This window comes from Mirounga leonina, unplaced genomic scaffold, assembly GCF_011800145.1.
Source record: "Mirounga leonina isolate KUSES-001 unplaced genomic scaffold, KU_Mleo_1.0 Mir_82, whole genome shotgun sequence".
Taxonomy (NCBI): domain Eukaryota; kingdom Metazoa; phylum Chordata; class Mammalia; order Carnivora; family Phocidae; genus Mirounga; species Mirounga leonina.
In genome coordinates, this window is record NW_023270825.1 from 26,265,396 (window position 1) to 26,282,668 (window position 17,273).

A 17,273-nucleotide genomic window follows, 5' to 3' on the forward strand; every position below is an offset into this window, starting at 1 on the left:
CAAGAGTTGTGGATTCGAGCCCTACGTTGGACATAAGAGATTATTTAAAAGTAAAATCTTAAAAAAAATACAAAACCCAAATTCTGTTTTATTTATTTTTTTTTTTTTTAAAGATTTTGTTTATTTATTTGAGAGAGAGAATGAGATAGAGAGAGCATGAGAGTGGGGAGGGTCAGAGGGAGAAGCAGACTCCCTGCCGAGCAGGAAGCCCGATGCGGGACTCGATCCAGGGACTCCAGGATCATGACCTGAGCCGAAGGCAGTCGCTTAACCAACTGAGCCACCCAGGCGCCCCCAAATTCTGTTTTAATGTTACCTAACATAGTAGGCACCTAAGGTTTACTAAATAAGATGCACATTCAGAAGGCCGTCACTTTAGCCCAAATACTCTGCTCAAGTGCATGAACCGGATGCCGCCCAGCTCACATTCACCAGGTAACCCGTATAGCTAATCTGAGATACTGGCCCCGCTCGCCTAATAGCCAAATTGGAGTCTTTCCGCTCAGCCTCTCAAAATTTTCTTCTTAAGTGCTCAAAGTCCCAGTTGTCACTGAGGCTGCAAGATGCTGGGACTGCACATCTGCCTCCGTCGGGAGCGCCTTGGCGGCTGGTGGGTGGGCCCTACGAAGGGCCTTGTGGCTGTTTCCTATTGGGGGTTGGTTGCTATGGTATCACCGACCTTAAAAAAAAAAACAAACAAAAAAACCCTCCCGGGTACTACTTCCGGAAGCTAAAGGAGAATTACTTCCAGGGCTGCCCATACTTGTTACGGCTGACTGAGCGGTCATTAAGCTCAACAAAAATAAAACCTTTGAGGTTACCGTCTAGAAAATCTTATTTAACCACCTTAACTTGTGGATACTGGGTGGTGTCGTATCCTTTCTTCCCTTTCAAAAGACTTATAATATAGCCCTCGTCCATTTGCCAGTCTCCAAAATGGCGCCCACGGCATTAGGTCAGAGGTGAATCACGTGGGCCCTCCCGGTTCCGGCGTGGTAGAGGCCCGAGGGGGTGAACAGTCTCCGGCACCATGTCTGGTTTGTCTGGCCCACCAGCACAGCGTGGCCCTTGCCCGTTAGCACTGCTGCTTTTACTCCTGCTCGGCCCCAGCTCGGTGCTCGCCATCTCCTTCCATCTGCCCGTAAACTCCCGCAAGTGCCTCCGCGAGGAGATCCACAAGGACCTGCTGGTGACGGGCGCGTACGAGATCACCGACCAGTCTGGGGGCGCTGGCGGCCTGCGAACCCACCTCAAGGTGCGGCAGTGGGCGGCGCGGGGACGGAAGGCCGTAGGCGTCGACTAGGGGAGGCTGAGGATGGGGAGGGGAGCCGGCGGGCGGAGGCCTCGGGGGCGGCCTAGTCTCCCCGAAGCACAAAGGGTGCGCTGTCGAGACCGCCCCCTCACCCCGCTCGTTGGCGTTCGCGGGGCGGGGCCGGGCGCCAATGCCAGGGAACCCTTAGAAGGACCGCGAAGCCTTGGCGGATGTGGTGACAGCTGAGCTGGGGCCGCCTCGACTTTGGGTCGTGGTCGGGCTCTCATACCAGTTGCAGTGTTAGGTATCTTGAACTGTGACTTGTTTCTCCAGAGAAGTCTCTGGGTGTTGAGTATTCGTGGGTATTTTCAGATTGGGACCTGCAGGAAAATCATGGAGGCACTGAAGCTTACTGTAATAATGAAACCTGTTTTTATTGAGCATTAGCTGTGTCAGGTCCTGTGCCACTTTATATGCGATACCATTTAGTTCGTACTGTGCCCTATGAAGTAGGTACTCTTGGCCTCATGTTACACCTGAGCAAACTGAGGCTCAAAGACGTGTAGAATAAATTGATGTCAGAGCCGGAATTTTTACTTTGGGAGTTAAGTAAGGTGAAAGAAAGGTACTGCAATTTTATGCTCTCCTTGCTTTTTATTTGTAATTCCTGTGATTGATTAAAGTCGATCGCAAAATGGTCTCAGTCTGTAATACTTTCTTTTATGGTACCCCAGAGTCTGGATTTGGCCAATTTCTATATAAATTTCAGCGATACTCTTGGATGGTGACAACTACTATTATAATGCCAGTTTGGTCCTATTTTGCCATTAGGTTGACCAGCCCGATCTTTGAAATGTTAATGTAACATGATCTTAGTCAAGATTTGATTGTGCGTTTATTTATTCGCAATAAGCGTTTTTTGTTTTTTTTTTAACAAAATGGGTCTTAGACTAAATAGGAAGAAATATTTTAATAGAGCTTAGGGTGTACTAAGACTATAATTTATGTTTAAGGTATCGGAACCCAGTAGTGGTAATAAATGCAATTTATTTATGCTTTATTTGGGAGATACAGACTTTTTATTATTCTCTTCAGGTACCAAACTTCTGTCTGACCAAGAAAGCTGTGATTGTATAATTTTAGAGGTTTAAATAGACGTTTTGGGGGTCATGCTGCTGGCTCCTCAAAGGATATAGTGCATAGAATAAGAGAATTTGAGCAATGAGGGAGACTTTACTCTCATCTCCAGTGTTGCTCTTCTGATTTGTATTTCTAATTTGAAATCCTTCAGTGATTCACTATTGCTAATCTGATAAAGTTTAAATTTCCCAACGTGCTCTGTAGTACTCTTTATGATCGGTTTCTGAAGTTTTATATACTTTGTTACTCTCCACTTTGCATTTTATATGAGCCACCTGAACAATACCCTAAACTCACTTATTTTCATCTTATATTGTAGCTATTTTTCTTTATACCTTATCTTATTAGACTGTTACTATCCCGAGGGCAGGAATTATTTTCATGTTCGTATTTTCCAGAATATCATGCATATGGCCTTGCTTCTAGTGAGCACTTACACAGGAAGCATAGTGTAGCTTTATGGCCTCATGGGAATTAATCTGTCTCCAAAGTTGCTGGAGAGACCTCAATAGCAGGAGTCTGTACATCTACACGCTAGCACTCAGTCACCCTCCCCATGTCTGCTCTGTTCTCTTGCTTCTAGCCAGCCTAATTGAACTACTCCTGGGGTCCTAAACCCAAATGCCCACTAGGCAGTCTAAATGAGTGAATTGGCCCAGGTATGTTTAAAAACAGCAGCAGTGACAGGGCGCCTGGGTGGCTCGGTTAAGCGACTGCCTTCGGCTCAGGTCATGATCCTGGAGTCCAGGGATCCAGTCCCACATCGGGCTCCCTGCTCAGCAGGGAGTCTGCTTCTCCCTCTCCCGCTCCTCCCTCTTGTGCTCTCTCTCTCTCTCACTCTCTCTCTCAAATAGAGAAATAAAATCTTTAAAAAAAAAAAAAAACAGCAGCAGTGACAATAAATGGGGGATAACCGGGAGTAGTAGAAACTGTTAATTTGGAGTAGCCAGTACTAATCTCTTGATGTAGACCTTGTTGCCACATTTAATTTTTCATATGAAGTCAGAAATCCAGATTTTGATGCGAAAGCTCCTGATACTTAAATATTACTAATTCAGGGCGCCTGGGTGACTCAGTCGTTAAGCGTCTGCCTTCGGCTCAGGTCTGGAATCAAGCCCCGCACTGGGCTCCCTGCTCTGCGGGAAGCCTGCTTCTCCCTTTTCCACTCCCCCTGCTTGTGTTCCCTCTCTCACTGTGTCTCCCTCTGTCAAATAAATAGAAAAAATCTTTAGATATGACTAATTCAATTTGGCTTTGGCATTGGTTTGTTCGCAGGTTTTTTTTTTTTCCTTTTTTTTTTTAAAGTGGGGTCCATTGCCAACGTGGGGCTTCAGCTCTGGACCCTGAGATCAAGAGTCTCATGCTCTACTGACTGAGCCAGCCAGACACCCTGGTTCGTTTGCAGTTTTATAGAGAAGAGTACGGTCAGTCTACTACTGTAAATGCAGTATCCAGATTTAGTAATTATCAGGATGTGGCCACACCTTTTTCATTGGAACTGCCTCTCCCTTCACATTTTATGCTGAATTGTTTTAAAGTAAATCCCAGATATCATGGTATTTCAATCTTGCATACTTCAGCATGAATCTCTTTAAAAATATGAACCTAATCACAATGTTATGTGGCTATAATCACACCTTGCAAAACTAACAGTAATGCTAATAGTATACTCAGGTCATATTCAAGTTTCTCCACTTGTCTCAGAAATATATTTTTAAATTAATTTGTTGTATCTCTCTCAGGTCCCTTTAATTTAGAGCAATTCACTCAGCCTCCTTTTTTTTTTTTAATGCTTGCAGTTGTATTGTTAGAGTCAGTTGTCTGTAAAGAATGTCCTACACTGTGGATTTGTCTGTTTACTTCCTTGAGGTATCGTTTAAACAGTTCCTCCATATTTCTTGTAAAAGGAATCAGCTGTAAAGATGTAATTAGATTCAGGTTTATCTTTTGGGTGAGAGTACTTCATGTGGCATCATGGCAGAGCACACAGTACTTTTCATGCCTCTTAGTGCTAAGATTGATTGGTGGGTTCACGTATGCGTTAGTGACCTACTGCTGCTAGAACAAATTATGACAAACTCAGTAACTTAAAACAGGGCGCATTTATCTAAAATCAAGGTGTCAACAAGGCAGTGTTGTTTCTGAAGACTCTAGGGGAAAATCTGTTTCCTTGCCTTTTCCAGGGTCTAGACCACCTGCACCCTTTAGTTGGTGACCCCTTCCTGCATCCTCAAAGCCAGTAATTAGTATCTCTAAATCTTTCTTTCTCTCCCTCTTTCCCACCCCTCCCTCTCTCCTCTGCTTCTCTCTTTCTTTTATAAGGACCCTTGTGATAATCTCCTTATCTCAGTCTCTAATCACACTTGCAAAACCCCTTTTGCCATGTAACGTAACTGTTCTAAAGATTAGGATGTGGACATCTTTGGAGAGATGGGCAGTATTCTACCTACCAAGGTGGTGACAGCCCAAAGCCTCCATTGTAAAGCTTCTCATCGATCTTTTTACCTATCAGTCCATTGATAACTGCTGTGTGAATTTATTGTTTCATTAAGGTTGTGTAATGACGATTTTCTAATTTTGTTATTCCTTCTGTATTTATTAGTTGGAATTCTTTTTTTTCTTTTTAAAGATTTTATTTATTTATTTGAGAGAGAGAGCGCGCATGAGCAGTGGAGAGAGGGAGAAGCAGACTGCCCACTGAGCAGGAAGCCTGACTTGGGGCTCAATCCCAGGACCTGGAGATCATGACCTGAGCTGAAGGCAAATACTTAACTGACTGAGCCACCCAGGCTCCTGTTAGCTGTCTTAAAGAATTCATCAATTTTTTTTAAAGATTTATTTATTTATTTTTAGAGAGCAAGAGCGAGCACACGTGCATGACAAGCAGGGAGAGGGAGAGAGAATCGCAAGGAGACTCCCTGCTGAGCATGGAGCCCAGCACAGATCTTGATCCCAGGACCCAAGATCATGAGCTGAGCCAAAATCAAGAGTCAGATGCTCAACCTGCTGAGCTACCCAGGCGCCCCAAGAATTCATCAGTTTTTTTTTTAAAGATTGTATTTATTTATTTAACAGAGAGAGAGAGAGAGCACAAGTAGGCAGAGCACAAGCAGAGGCAGAGGGAGGAGCAGGCTCTCCCCTGAGCAGGGAGCCCGATGTGGGGCTCGATCCCAGGACCCCGGGATCATGACCTGAGCCGAAGGCAACAGCTTAACCGACTGAGCCACCCAGGTGCCCCAAGAATTCATCAATTTTTAAGACCATTTGGTTACCCTAAAATTTATAGGATAAACACAGAATTCATTCCTTCTTGACAGTTTTCAGAGTGAGAGATTGTTGCCCTTGTCATTTCTGATGTAGTCTGAAGAAGGTTGTTGTTGTTTTTTTAAGATTTATTTATTTATGTTAGAGAGCGAGCAGGGGCAAGGGCAGAGGGAGAGAAGCAGACTCCCTGCTAAGCACAGAGCCCAACACACGGCTTGATCTCAAGACCCTGAGATCATGACCTGAGCCAAAATCAAGAGTCGGACTCTCAACTGACTGACCTAGGTGCCCCAGGTTTTTATTTTGTTTTATTTTAAGTATTACACTGAAATCTTTTTTTGTTATTGTCATTGTTTTTATCAGTTGCGTTCTTTCTTTATACTCAGGTGTCCCTTTGACTCCTGTATCCTTTTGACAACAACCCCATTAGGGTTTGATAGCTTCCCTGTTTTGTGGAACAGGGTATCCTAGGCTCATCTTTTGTTTGTCCAACCCCTGACCTGGAAGCAGTTATTCCTTCAAGGCGTTCTGGTCCATTTTGTGGGGAATAGTATTTTAGAGACCACAAGCTGGGTGTCATTTAAAAAAATTTGATATTCTGTGCAGGCCACAGAATATTTTTGTGGGCTTGATCCAGTCCCTTATCATAGTTTGCAACCTTTTTCATAGCATCTCTTCACTTTCTCTTACCTTTTGACCACTCATGTCCCAAACTGCTCAAGGATTCTCTTTGTACATCATTTCTGCTTCTGAAGTACACCTCTTGAGTGAGAGAATCTGATTGGTTTAACTCTTTTTATGTGTCAGGCCACATTCTAGGTTTCTTACAGCCTATTGATGTCTTCTCTTTGGTCATTTGTCCACCCTTGGTTCAAGCAGCATTTGGGTTGAGGTTAAGAGGGGGGCTGGAGGCTTTCTGAAGTGCAAAACCTAGCCAACTGGACTTGATGTTTTGTTGTTGCTCTGAATGAGGCAGTCTCTTTCATAAGGATTTTTGTGAATGTAGTTGAGCAGAGACTATGTCTCATCATTGAAATGCCTGTCTAATACAGTGCCTGGCACATAGTGCATAGTAGGACTTCAACATAAAGAGTTAATGAACAAATGAATTGGCAGTGTCCTAGCCTTATCTCTAATTTTTTTCTCCTCTTTCTCCCTCTTCACTTTTCTCCCACTCCTGACTCTCACCATACTGAACCCCATGAATTCCTTGAATACAGTGTTCTCTTAATCTAGACTGGTGTTTGCCTGTACACCCCTCCTATGTGTTTCCATTATAACCTGTTTGACATGGCACTTTTGATGTAGTATGGTGCTTATTTTGTGAAGTCTAATGTCTCATTCATCTTTGTGTCTTAAGTTTAAGTACTGTGTACTTATTGTTGTACAGCTGAATTAAATATATTAGTCATATTAAATAGAAGTCCTTATTAAATAGAAGTATAGTGGAAAGAACCTGGATCTGGAGTCAGACAAATTTGAGTTCAAATCTCAACAGCTTCACCACTTAAAGGGTATATGGTCTTGAGGGAATTACTTAACTCTTCTCCTTGGGTCTCTGATCTGTAAGATGGGGATGATAGATCTCATAGAATTGTTGGAAGGACTAATTGAGGTGGTTCTTCATTATTCAGGGAATAGGTCATATATATGAGTATTCTTTTGTTTCCTCTCTACTGAATGAAAATTGAATTGCTAATCTGACTCCCCTGTTTTATGTCATTGTGGTGACCTGATAAAGTATAATATGAGAATTCTGAGGATTTTGTTTGTGATTCTCCTATTCATGCAAGAAATATTTTAATATTTAGTATATGCCAGACCTAGCTGGGGAAATGGGGATGAACAGCAGACAAGGTCCTTGAGCTCAACTGGCGAACAAAAACAAGTTCAAAAAATACACACAATTGCAGGTAGTGATAAGTACTATAAAGAAAAATCAAACAGTAGTGGGTAGGGAGTGACTGAAGGGTAAAGAGTATTTGAGTGGTCAGGGAAGGCCTTTCTGAACAGAGAAACGGATTGAAATGATGGGCGGGACTCTACTGCTAAGATTCTGCTTCAGGCCTGTATTATGTGTTTTGTGTTGGGATTTCCAGTGAATTTATCCCATATAGCCAATCCCTGTTCTTTTCACAAAGTGAGGCTAACTTAGGTTAAGTAGTATCAGATTTAAAGACTTTGCTACACGAAATTGAAACAGAAGTATTGATTCATCATTTATAGTGAATGTATACATTTTCTTCATTGTTTCAGGTCCATAAAAAGCCTCTTGTAGGGGCTCAGAATCTCAACTCTGTTGATTTTTTAATTGAAAACCACATTTTCTTTTCTTTCTTTTTTTTTTAAAGATTTTATTTATTTATTTGAGACAGAGAGAATGAGAGACAGAGAGCATGAGAGGGAGGAGGGTCAGAGGGAGAAGCAGACTCCCTGCCGAGCAGGGAGCCCGATGCGGGACTCGATCCCGGGACTCCAGGATCATGACCTGAGCCGGAGGCAGTCGCTTAACCAACTGAGCCACCCAGGCGCCCTGAAAACCACATTTTCATTAAGACTAGATGATATCATAATAGTTTAATAAGCTCCAGTACCATTTATTAGTTAGAATGCTTGTTAATAGTGGAAATTGGAGGATGAATTAGTTTTAGGGGATGAGATGAGTTGTTGCCTAAGGGCGATTTATACTTTAGAAATAGATTACAGAGAGAGAAAAGCAGTTGTGAGCAGTTGTCCTAATCATCACCCAAAAGAAAAGAAAAGCTTAATGGTGATAACTGAAATGATTTATGCTTTTTTATAGCCTCTTCCAAATAATATAATCAGTCTAACTTTTTTTCATTGTCATTTTTCAAGAGTGCTAATGCTAATTAACAATTCAATTTGCTAAGTGCAATTATTTTTCCCTGGACATTATATCCAGTTGTGGTGCCACTCTCTCCCAACTAGCTTATAGAAAGCCAAACAGATCATTTGAAGAGTTCAGCCTTGAGTCATAGGCCTATCACAGTTTAAGCCTAAAAATTATCAAGGAGCATCTTGGCAGCTGGGAAACCATTGGCTTTTAACTTTTTTTTTGCCCACTGAAAGCTCTGGAAGGATTTGTGTGTGTGTGCGCACACATGCACACATATATGCTATAGTTTTGAGATTCTTTTATTTAGAACAGTTACTTCGGTTTATTACTGGCATCTGTAGTGAGAGCTGATCTTTTTCTATTGGGAAAAATCTGTCTCTTTCAAATTGACATTTGATGTGACTATTGTCCAATGGGTTAGAAACAGTTCAATCAGTAGGTGGTTTAGTACAGAAGGCTAATTGATACATTAACATTTGATAGTATTAAAAGCTAGTTTCTTTTTGTATCATATATAAGATTTCTGACCTTGTGTTTCCTTCTCTGTAAAAGTTAAACAGTATGTTACTTCATTTAAATCTCTCTTATTGGGTGAACAGTTGCCTGCAGCCTTCTGTTTTGAACTGATGTAGAGAAGAGGGCTGCTTAGAAATTGAAATGGCTATTCCATGTCTTTATGATGACTTCTGAAGAATGAGCCTAGTTTCTAGGAAAATGGAACAGATTTATGAAGGTAATCCAGCAGAGTACAGTGACTTCTCTGCTGTTTCTTGTGTGAATTGCTGACTGGTGGTTGATCTGAGCCATTGCCCCCATATGCATACTCAGCCTGGCAGTCTGGACAGTAGAGCCCTCTGTGAAATCAGCTAGCTGGCCACAGACCAGAATTTGGACTCCTAAACAAGCCTCCGACTTGAGGGAGGTTGATGTCATCTGCTTTATCCTGTGCCCCCAACCTCATTGTTCAACGTAACGTGTGGGAAATCAAGGGACTAGTTGTTAAGAAAGAACAAGGCTTTGTTTGTGCCTAAAAGGGTCACGCTGGAGGTTTTTACCGTAAATAACTTTGGAACAGTATGAAAAAAAACATTTGATCTGGCTTCACCCCCGCAGTAGTATTGTTAGGGCAGCAACTGGTCTTTTCGTTCTCATTCCCCTCCCTTCCTCCCTCTCTTTCTTCCTTTCTTCTTCCCAACTCCTCCCCCTCCCCCCACCCAGTCAAGCGTGACGTTTTGCCTGTGTTGAGTTAATGTAACAAATGTTGATAGAAGCAGGAGGAGAGCATCTATCCATTACCATACCCAGTGCCTGGAAATTTTCCATTTCTGGTTTTCAACACTACTTCTTCTTCTTCTTTTCTTTTTAAGATTTTATTTATTTATTTGACACAGAGAGAGCACAAGCAGGCAGAGCAGCAGGCAGAGGGAGAGGGAGAAGTAGGCTCCCCGCTGAGCAAGGAACCCGATGCGGAACTCGATCCCAGGACCCCGGGATCATGACCTGAGCCAAAGGCAGATGCTTAACCGACATCCCAAATAAAATCTTAAAAAAAAAAAAGAAGGGGCGCCTGGGTGGCTCCGTCGGTTAAGTATCTGCCTTTGGCTCAGGTCATGATCCTGGGGTCCTGGGATCGAGTTCCGCATCGGGTTCCTTACTCAGCGGGGAGCCTACTTCTCCCTCTGCCTGCTGCTCTGCCTGCTTGTGCTCTCGTGTGTGTGCTTTCTCTGACAAATAAATTTTAAAATCTTAGATTTTATTTATTCATTTATTTTAGCAGGGAACAGAGGGAGAGAATCTCAAGCAGACTCCCTGCTGAGTGCAGAGCCTGATGTAGCTCAATCTCAGGACCCTGAGATCACGACCTGAGCCGAAACCAAGAGTCAGATGCTTAACCTACTGAGCCACCCAGGTGCCCCAAGTTTCAACACTTAGACAAGCCTCCTCAAGCAATACTTCTGTGCTGTCATTGTTGAATTGTGTTGGAAATTTGAAAGAATTTAGAGTTGCTAAATGCTGCTTATAGCCTTTCTAAGTTTGACTTTGTTCTGGGTATAATGTAGCTGTGATCCCCTGATTTCAGGGATGCAGTTGGTAGACTCGGTTGGTACTTGCTCTTGTTTGAAAGATCAGGGTAAATTAATGTTTTGCCCATTATACATAGCTTCTAGGCCATCAGTTACCCTTGTTCTTCAAGTTTGAAAACAGTGGTGACTTGTGGTAGCTTACCTTTCTTCTTATGATGTGAGATGATGAAATGTCTGTGTGATGAGATGAAGTGAGGTGAATGACGTAGACATTGTGAAGTAGCATTAGGCTAGTACTGATCTTCTGAACATACATCTGAAGGAAGATCATCTGCTTCCATACCGCAGTGGGCTACAGGTAACTGGAACCACAGAAAGTGAAACCAAGGATATGGGAAGACTACTGTACTATTTTTCTAGTCTAAAACTACAGCATCTTCAGTGATTTGGTGTTCTTTCTCATTTTTTATGTCTTAGGGTAATAGACCCCATGGCTCAAGATTCACTCATGAACTTTTACCAAAAGAAGGGTATAGGCCTACAACCCCTAATCATGCACACGCAATACTCTCTTCTCCCCTCCTTGCCAGTGTTGGGTCCTGCATGTAGATTATTACTTATCAGGTTAAAAAACACATGCAGGAAATGCTGGGGTCCTCTTGTATTTCTTACTATCTGGTGTTAGCAGCTAAAAGGTATCATTGAACACCTGCTTGGTTAGACATTTTGTATCCCTTCAGTTTCTAAATCTTGCTGCTGTTTCCTTGAAAGTTTACCTTTTTGTCTTTCTGTTTCTATGTAGTAACCATTTGGCTCTAATTATCCCTGGGTTTAGTCATTGTAGTGTATTTTATGTAATTTGCCATCCATTAGAACTATTAGGTTGGAAGTATGGTTAGTGACCTAAATGTTTATGGAGTTCTGAATTGTTACTAACAAATAGTTACCATAATAATGCTAACAACAATGATGATACTAGTAACACTTAATGAGTGCTTGCCATGTGCCAGACACTGTTCTAGGCACTTTACTTGTATTAACTTTAATCCTCACAATAACCTCATAAAGTGTGTGCTATTGTCCTTATTTTACATATGAGGAACAGAGAGGTTAAGGAATATACCCCAAACTTCACAGCTAGTAAGTGACACAATTGTGATTTGAACACAGACCTGAGGTCTGACTCTAGAACATTCAGTCTCTTATACTGTGCTGTCTCTCAAAGGGAGAAGAGAATAGGTGTTTCTGTTTCAGTTCATTTTTATCAGTGTACAGAGCTTCTACAAGGGACCTGATGTTTCTAAATTCCTGAGTTAGTCATTCAAGAGCTACAAAGGTTGATAGTTGTCCTTAAAATAATATGTACACATTATATACTCAAATGTTATACTACAGACTGATTGTAAACCTGAGGAAGACAGTGCAAGAAGGAGCCCATTTGAAAGAAATTACATCTTCAGATTTTCACCAGCTACACCAAAGCTGAAAGCTAATTGACTTCTGCTGCTATGGTAGGCCTCCTGGAAAAGAAGTGGTTTTGTTCGTTTGTTTGTTGTTTTTTAAGATTTTCATCGACCGGTGGGGTATGGAGCTGATTGAGCAAGTGAAAGCAGTGTGTGGTCTGTACCAGTACAAAGACAGACTTGCCATCTTCCCCATGCATCATATGTTATTTTACAGGAATAAGTATAGACTTTGTCCAAAGTAACTATTTGTATATACCTCAAAAAAGTTTATGAAAATGCTTGATGCAGGGTGCCTGGGTGGCTCAGTCTGTTAATCATCCAACTCTTGATTTCCACTCAGGTCATGATCTCAGGGTTGTGGGATTGAGCCCCACATCGGGCTCTGCTCAGCATGGAGTCTGCTTGAGATTCTCTCTCTCCCTCTCCCCCTCCCCCTCCCCCTGCTTGCATGTGCTCTCAACCAATCAATCAGTAAGAATCTTAAAAAAAAAAACCCTATAATTAAAAAAAAAAAGATGCTTGATGCCTGCTTGGCTCTGAGTAGACCGTAAATTTCTTGAGAATCTGGAGAGATGTGTGTGTATATATGCATTTGATTTCATCTTTCTGAATACTATTTTTTAAACTAACTTTTAATTTCAGAACAGTTTTAGATTTGCAGAAAAAATTAAGATAGTACAGCTCCCATATTCCCCACAGCCAGTTTCCCCTACTGTTAACATTTTACATTAATATATTTGTCACAGTGAATGAGCCAGTATTGTTACATTATTATTGACTAAAGTCCATATTTATTCAGATTTCCTTAGTTTTCATTTAATGTCCTTTCTGTTCCAGGATCCCATCCAAGATATATTACATTTAGTCATGTCTCTTTAGACTCCTCTAGATTATGACAGTTTCTCAGATTTTCTTGTTTTTGACAACCTTGTGAGTTTAGAGGAATATTGGTCAAGTATTTTGTAGGATACCTCTCTATTGGGATTTGTCTGATGTTTTCTTAATGATAATTTGGGATTATGGGTTTTGGGGAGGAAGCCCACAGGTAAAGTGCCATTTTCATTACATCATATTAAGGGAGCATGCTATCAACATGATTTATCATTGTTGCTATTGACCTTGATCATCTGGCTGAGGCAGTGTTGGTTAGGTTTTTCCACTGGAAAGTTAACTTTTGTCCCCCTTCCCATACTGTACTCTTTGGAAGGAAATCACTGTGTGCAGCCCACAGTTCAGGAGTGAGGAGGTTTGCTTAGTCCCAGTCTTCTTGAGGGTGCCGTTTTCTACATAAATTATTTGAGTTTTCTGTATGGGAGACTTGTTTCTTCTCCTTTGTTTAATCCTTTGTATCAGTATGGATTTGTGGATATTTATTTTATACTTACACTTTGGATTACAGTCAAATACTATTTTGTTGCTCAAATTGTTTCAGCTTTGGCTATTGGAAGCTCCTTATTTGGCTTCTATGTCCCTTTGACATACCCTCATTCTTGTTTTTTGTTTTGTTTCTGAACACATCCTTAATTTCTGGCACTACAAAATGTTGCAGGCTCATCTTGTATAACTTTCTGCCTCAATCCTAGGACCAACCATTTCTCCAAGAATCCCTGGTTCCTTTTATTGGAGAATGGTATTAAAAACTGAGATCTGGGTAGATAATATTATTTTTAAGACCTGTCTTCCTGGCCTTTTCTTTCTTCTTTTTTTTTTTAACACACTTGCGATTTCAGCAAGTGGCCAAAAGTAGTCCCAGCCTTCTTGGAACTTTAGTAAGTCTGGGAATTCTGTGAGGTGTAAGAAGAGAGGTGGGATTAGGAGAGAGATGGTAGTGCTAAAGGGCAGAGAATCAGGGCACTGGAGCCTTTGTCTAGATCCTTCAGGGCCCACCTCTGCATTAGGTCAGGCACATCATTATAGAGGAGCACTAAAAACACTCATTCGAGCTTTGTATCTTTAGCAAGGCCACAGTTGAATTTGGAGAGTCTAATATTGGTCACAGTCCTTGTAAAAGGACCTTCCTGATATATTGTTCTTCGTGTCTAGTTCCAGGAAAATTATCTCTGAAGGTAAATTTGTGAGCTTTCATCAGAAAACAAATGATGTATAACCAACTTGGTTCTCTCTGTAGTCTTTTAATGTTGGCTTCCAGAAAACTTAGAGTCAAATATACTGTGTGCATATCATTTGCTCAGTTCAGGTTCTTGATAGTACCTATTTGTTTCTTCCTCCAGGTGACCTCTATATTCTTTTAATCCTAATTGCTTTATTTACCTGGTTTGGGCCTAAGATGCTGCTTTTTTTTTTTTTTAAGATTTTATTTATTTGAGAGAGAGTGAAAGAGAGCATGAGCAGGGGAGGGGGTAGAGGGAGAGAAGGAGATGCAGACTCCCCACTGAGCAGGGAGCCCGATGTAGGACTCAGTCCCAGGACCCTGGGATCATGACCTGAGCCAAAGGCAGAGCTTAACCGCTTAACTGACTGAGCCACTCAGGAGGCCTTGGCCTAAGCTTCTTAAAGATCCTTTTCAAGTAGGCAGGGTATTATCTTGACTGTTTCATAGAAGAAATGGGAGCAGGCTTCCATAGAAGAAATAGGAGTAGGACCTACTCAAGAACCTGTTTTCTGGCTGCTGCCTAGAATGGTCAAGAGAATCCAATTCTAAATGAGTTTATTTTCCCAGTGACATGTATTTTCACTTATTTGACAGTTTCAGTGTGAGTATTCACATATTCTTGACATCAGCTACTCTGCTTATACAATTAACACTTTTTCCTTACTAAGTTGTGAACTTGGTTTGCTTTTCAGAAGGTGTTATCTAGAACAAATCTGTATTACTTCCTATTCCTTGATGTCATATGAGCAAATTTTAATGGTTTCATATTACCTTTGTTTAATTAAGAACTTTATAATAAATATTACAAGTGTTTATTGTTTAAAGAGAAGTACTCTTTTAAGGACTTGCTGTTACAGGAGGTAAAAGTGGCAGTTATTTATCATAATACCAAAGTACTTTAGTAGAATTTAAGAAGAAAAAATAGAATCTCTCAATTCTTGAGAAACCAGATGATCTTTTAAGGTGATCTGTAATTAGAACATTTTTATTAGAGGAAATTTAAAACCATCATTTCAACCTTTTAGATTTTGCCAGCTCTGGCTAGTCATGAGCTTGGCTCAGTTTTCTACTTCTTAATTTTAGCTACCTGCTGATTTATGTAATTATGTTGGGGTTAGTGCATGTGATTTTTTTTTTTTTTTTTTTTTTTAGATCAATGGCTTGGGTTACACACACAAAGATCAATGACTTACCTCCTAAATAGCTGCAAAGTTATGAACTACATGGGAAACCTACTGATTCTTAGAAAAATTCTAGGATCTCAGAATGCCCAGCAGTTCTTAGGAGCCTAAAATGAAAGTTAAGTTGTCATGTTGCCTGCCTGGATTTGCAGATATCTGGATAAACAACCCTCATATAGTTGTGTCAACTGAAGGTCATGGGGAATATAGAAATGTGAAGGCCCTTAGGGAATTGTGGTCATTATCACACACTTTTGGGGAGTAAATTTCATGCTAATAAAAGGTGTTGGCAGTGATGGGTCCTTTGCCTTCAGCCTCTTGTAAAGCATTTGAGTCTTTGACCTAGGATGAATCTTTAATACATTTTCTTTCAGATGTCATGGAAGGATGTCATCTTTCAGATGTCACTTCACCAAAGCAAGTGATTCTACCATAATTGTAGTTACTCAGTACAATGTAGCAAGGGATAATTTAAGCAATTTTTACTCCTTCTGAGTACCAGAGACTTTCCGAAAAACATGGCAGACTTCTTAATTCATTTTGCGAAGTGCTCATTGGAGGATTTTGCTAATGCCTTAATAAGAGTTTTCTATTTTTAAAGATTTTTTAAATTTAAATTTTATTTTTTTTAAGATTTTATTTATTTATTTGACAGAGAGAGACAAAGTGAGAGAAGGAACACAAGCAGGGGGAGTGGGAGAGGGAGAAACAGGCTTCCCGCTGAGCAGGGAGCCCAATGCGGGGCTCGATCCCAGGACTCTAGGATCATGACCTGAGCCGAAGGCAGACACTTAACGACAGGGCCACCCAGGCGCCCCAAGATTTTTTATTTTCTAAGTGATGTCTACACCCAACGTGAGGCTCAAACCCATAACCCTGAGATCAAGAGTTGCACGCTCCACTGACTGAGTCAGCCAGGTGCCCCTTAATAAGACTTTTCTGACTTAAATCTAGGCTTTTGTTGTCATCTAGAGAGGCTCCTGTCCTTAAATTAGTAAATTTTGAAAAGTTTTTGTCTAGGGGCTCCTGGGTGGCTCAGTCTGCCTTCAGCTCAGGTCATGATCCTGGGGTCCTGGGATCGAGCCCTGCATCGGGCTCCCTGCCCGGCGGGGAACTTGCTTCTCCCTCTCCCTCTGCCTGCTGCTCCCCCTGCTTGTGCTTGCTTGCTCTCTCTCTGTCTCTGTCAAATAAATACATAAAATACTTAAAAAATTTTTATCTGTCCCTCTATCTATCTATTTGAGAGAGTGCGGGCACATGCAGGAGCATGGGGAGGGGCAGAGTGAGAGGGGGAGGGAGAGAATCCCAGGTAGACTCCCTGCTGAGTGTGGAGTCCATCGCAGGGCTTGATCCCACAGCCCTGAGACCATGACCTAAGCTGAAACCGAGAGTCATATGCTCAACCGACTGAGCTACCCAGGCGCCCCGGGTGGTTTTTCCCAGGTCCTTGCCTGACTGTGGAGATGATGACATCTTTGATGACTATTCAGTGCTGTATTTTTTTTTTTTAAAGATTTTTTATTTATTCATTTGAGACAGAGAGAATGAGAGACAGAGAGCATGAGAGGGAGGAGGGTCAGAGGGAGAAGCAGACTCCCTGCCGAGCAGGGAGCCCGATGCGGGACTCGATCCCGGGACTCCAGGATCATGACCCGAGCCGAAGGCAGTCGCTTAACCAATGGAGCCACCCAGGCGCCCTCAGTGCTGTATTCTTGATGCCATTCCTTGCTGTCCTCTACTGGTTTCATTTATAGTAAACATTTCTAACGATTTGTAATCCTCTCCTTCTGCTTTACAGATTAAATTAGGGGTGCCTGGCTGGCTCAGACGATAGAGCATATGTGACTCTTGATCTTGGGGTTGTAAGTTTGAGCCCCACATTGGGTGTAGTGAATGCTTAAAATCTTTTTAGGGGCAGGGAAAAAAATAAAAATAAAAAATAAAATTTTTTTTTAAAGAATTAAACTAGTGTGGTG

The 17,273-nt window shown here is 41.6% G+C and overlaps 1 protein-coding gene across 1 annotated transcript in view; it reads left to right on the forward strand.

The window, feature by feature from the left end:
- Window positions 1-865: 865 nt before the first annotated feature.
- TMED10 (transmembrane p24 trafficking protein 10) overlaps window positions 866-17,273 on the forward strand; it is a 38,591-nt gene continuing 22,183 nt past the window's right edge. Inside the window, exon 1 of the mRNA XM_034993007.1 lies at window positions 866-1,255. Within this exon, the coding sequence (XP_034848898.1) occupies window positions 1,031-1,255 (225 nt within the window). The 5' untranslated portion in view covers window positions 866-1,030. The remainder of the gene's footprint in view (window positions 1,256-17,273) is intronic.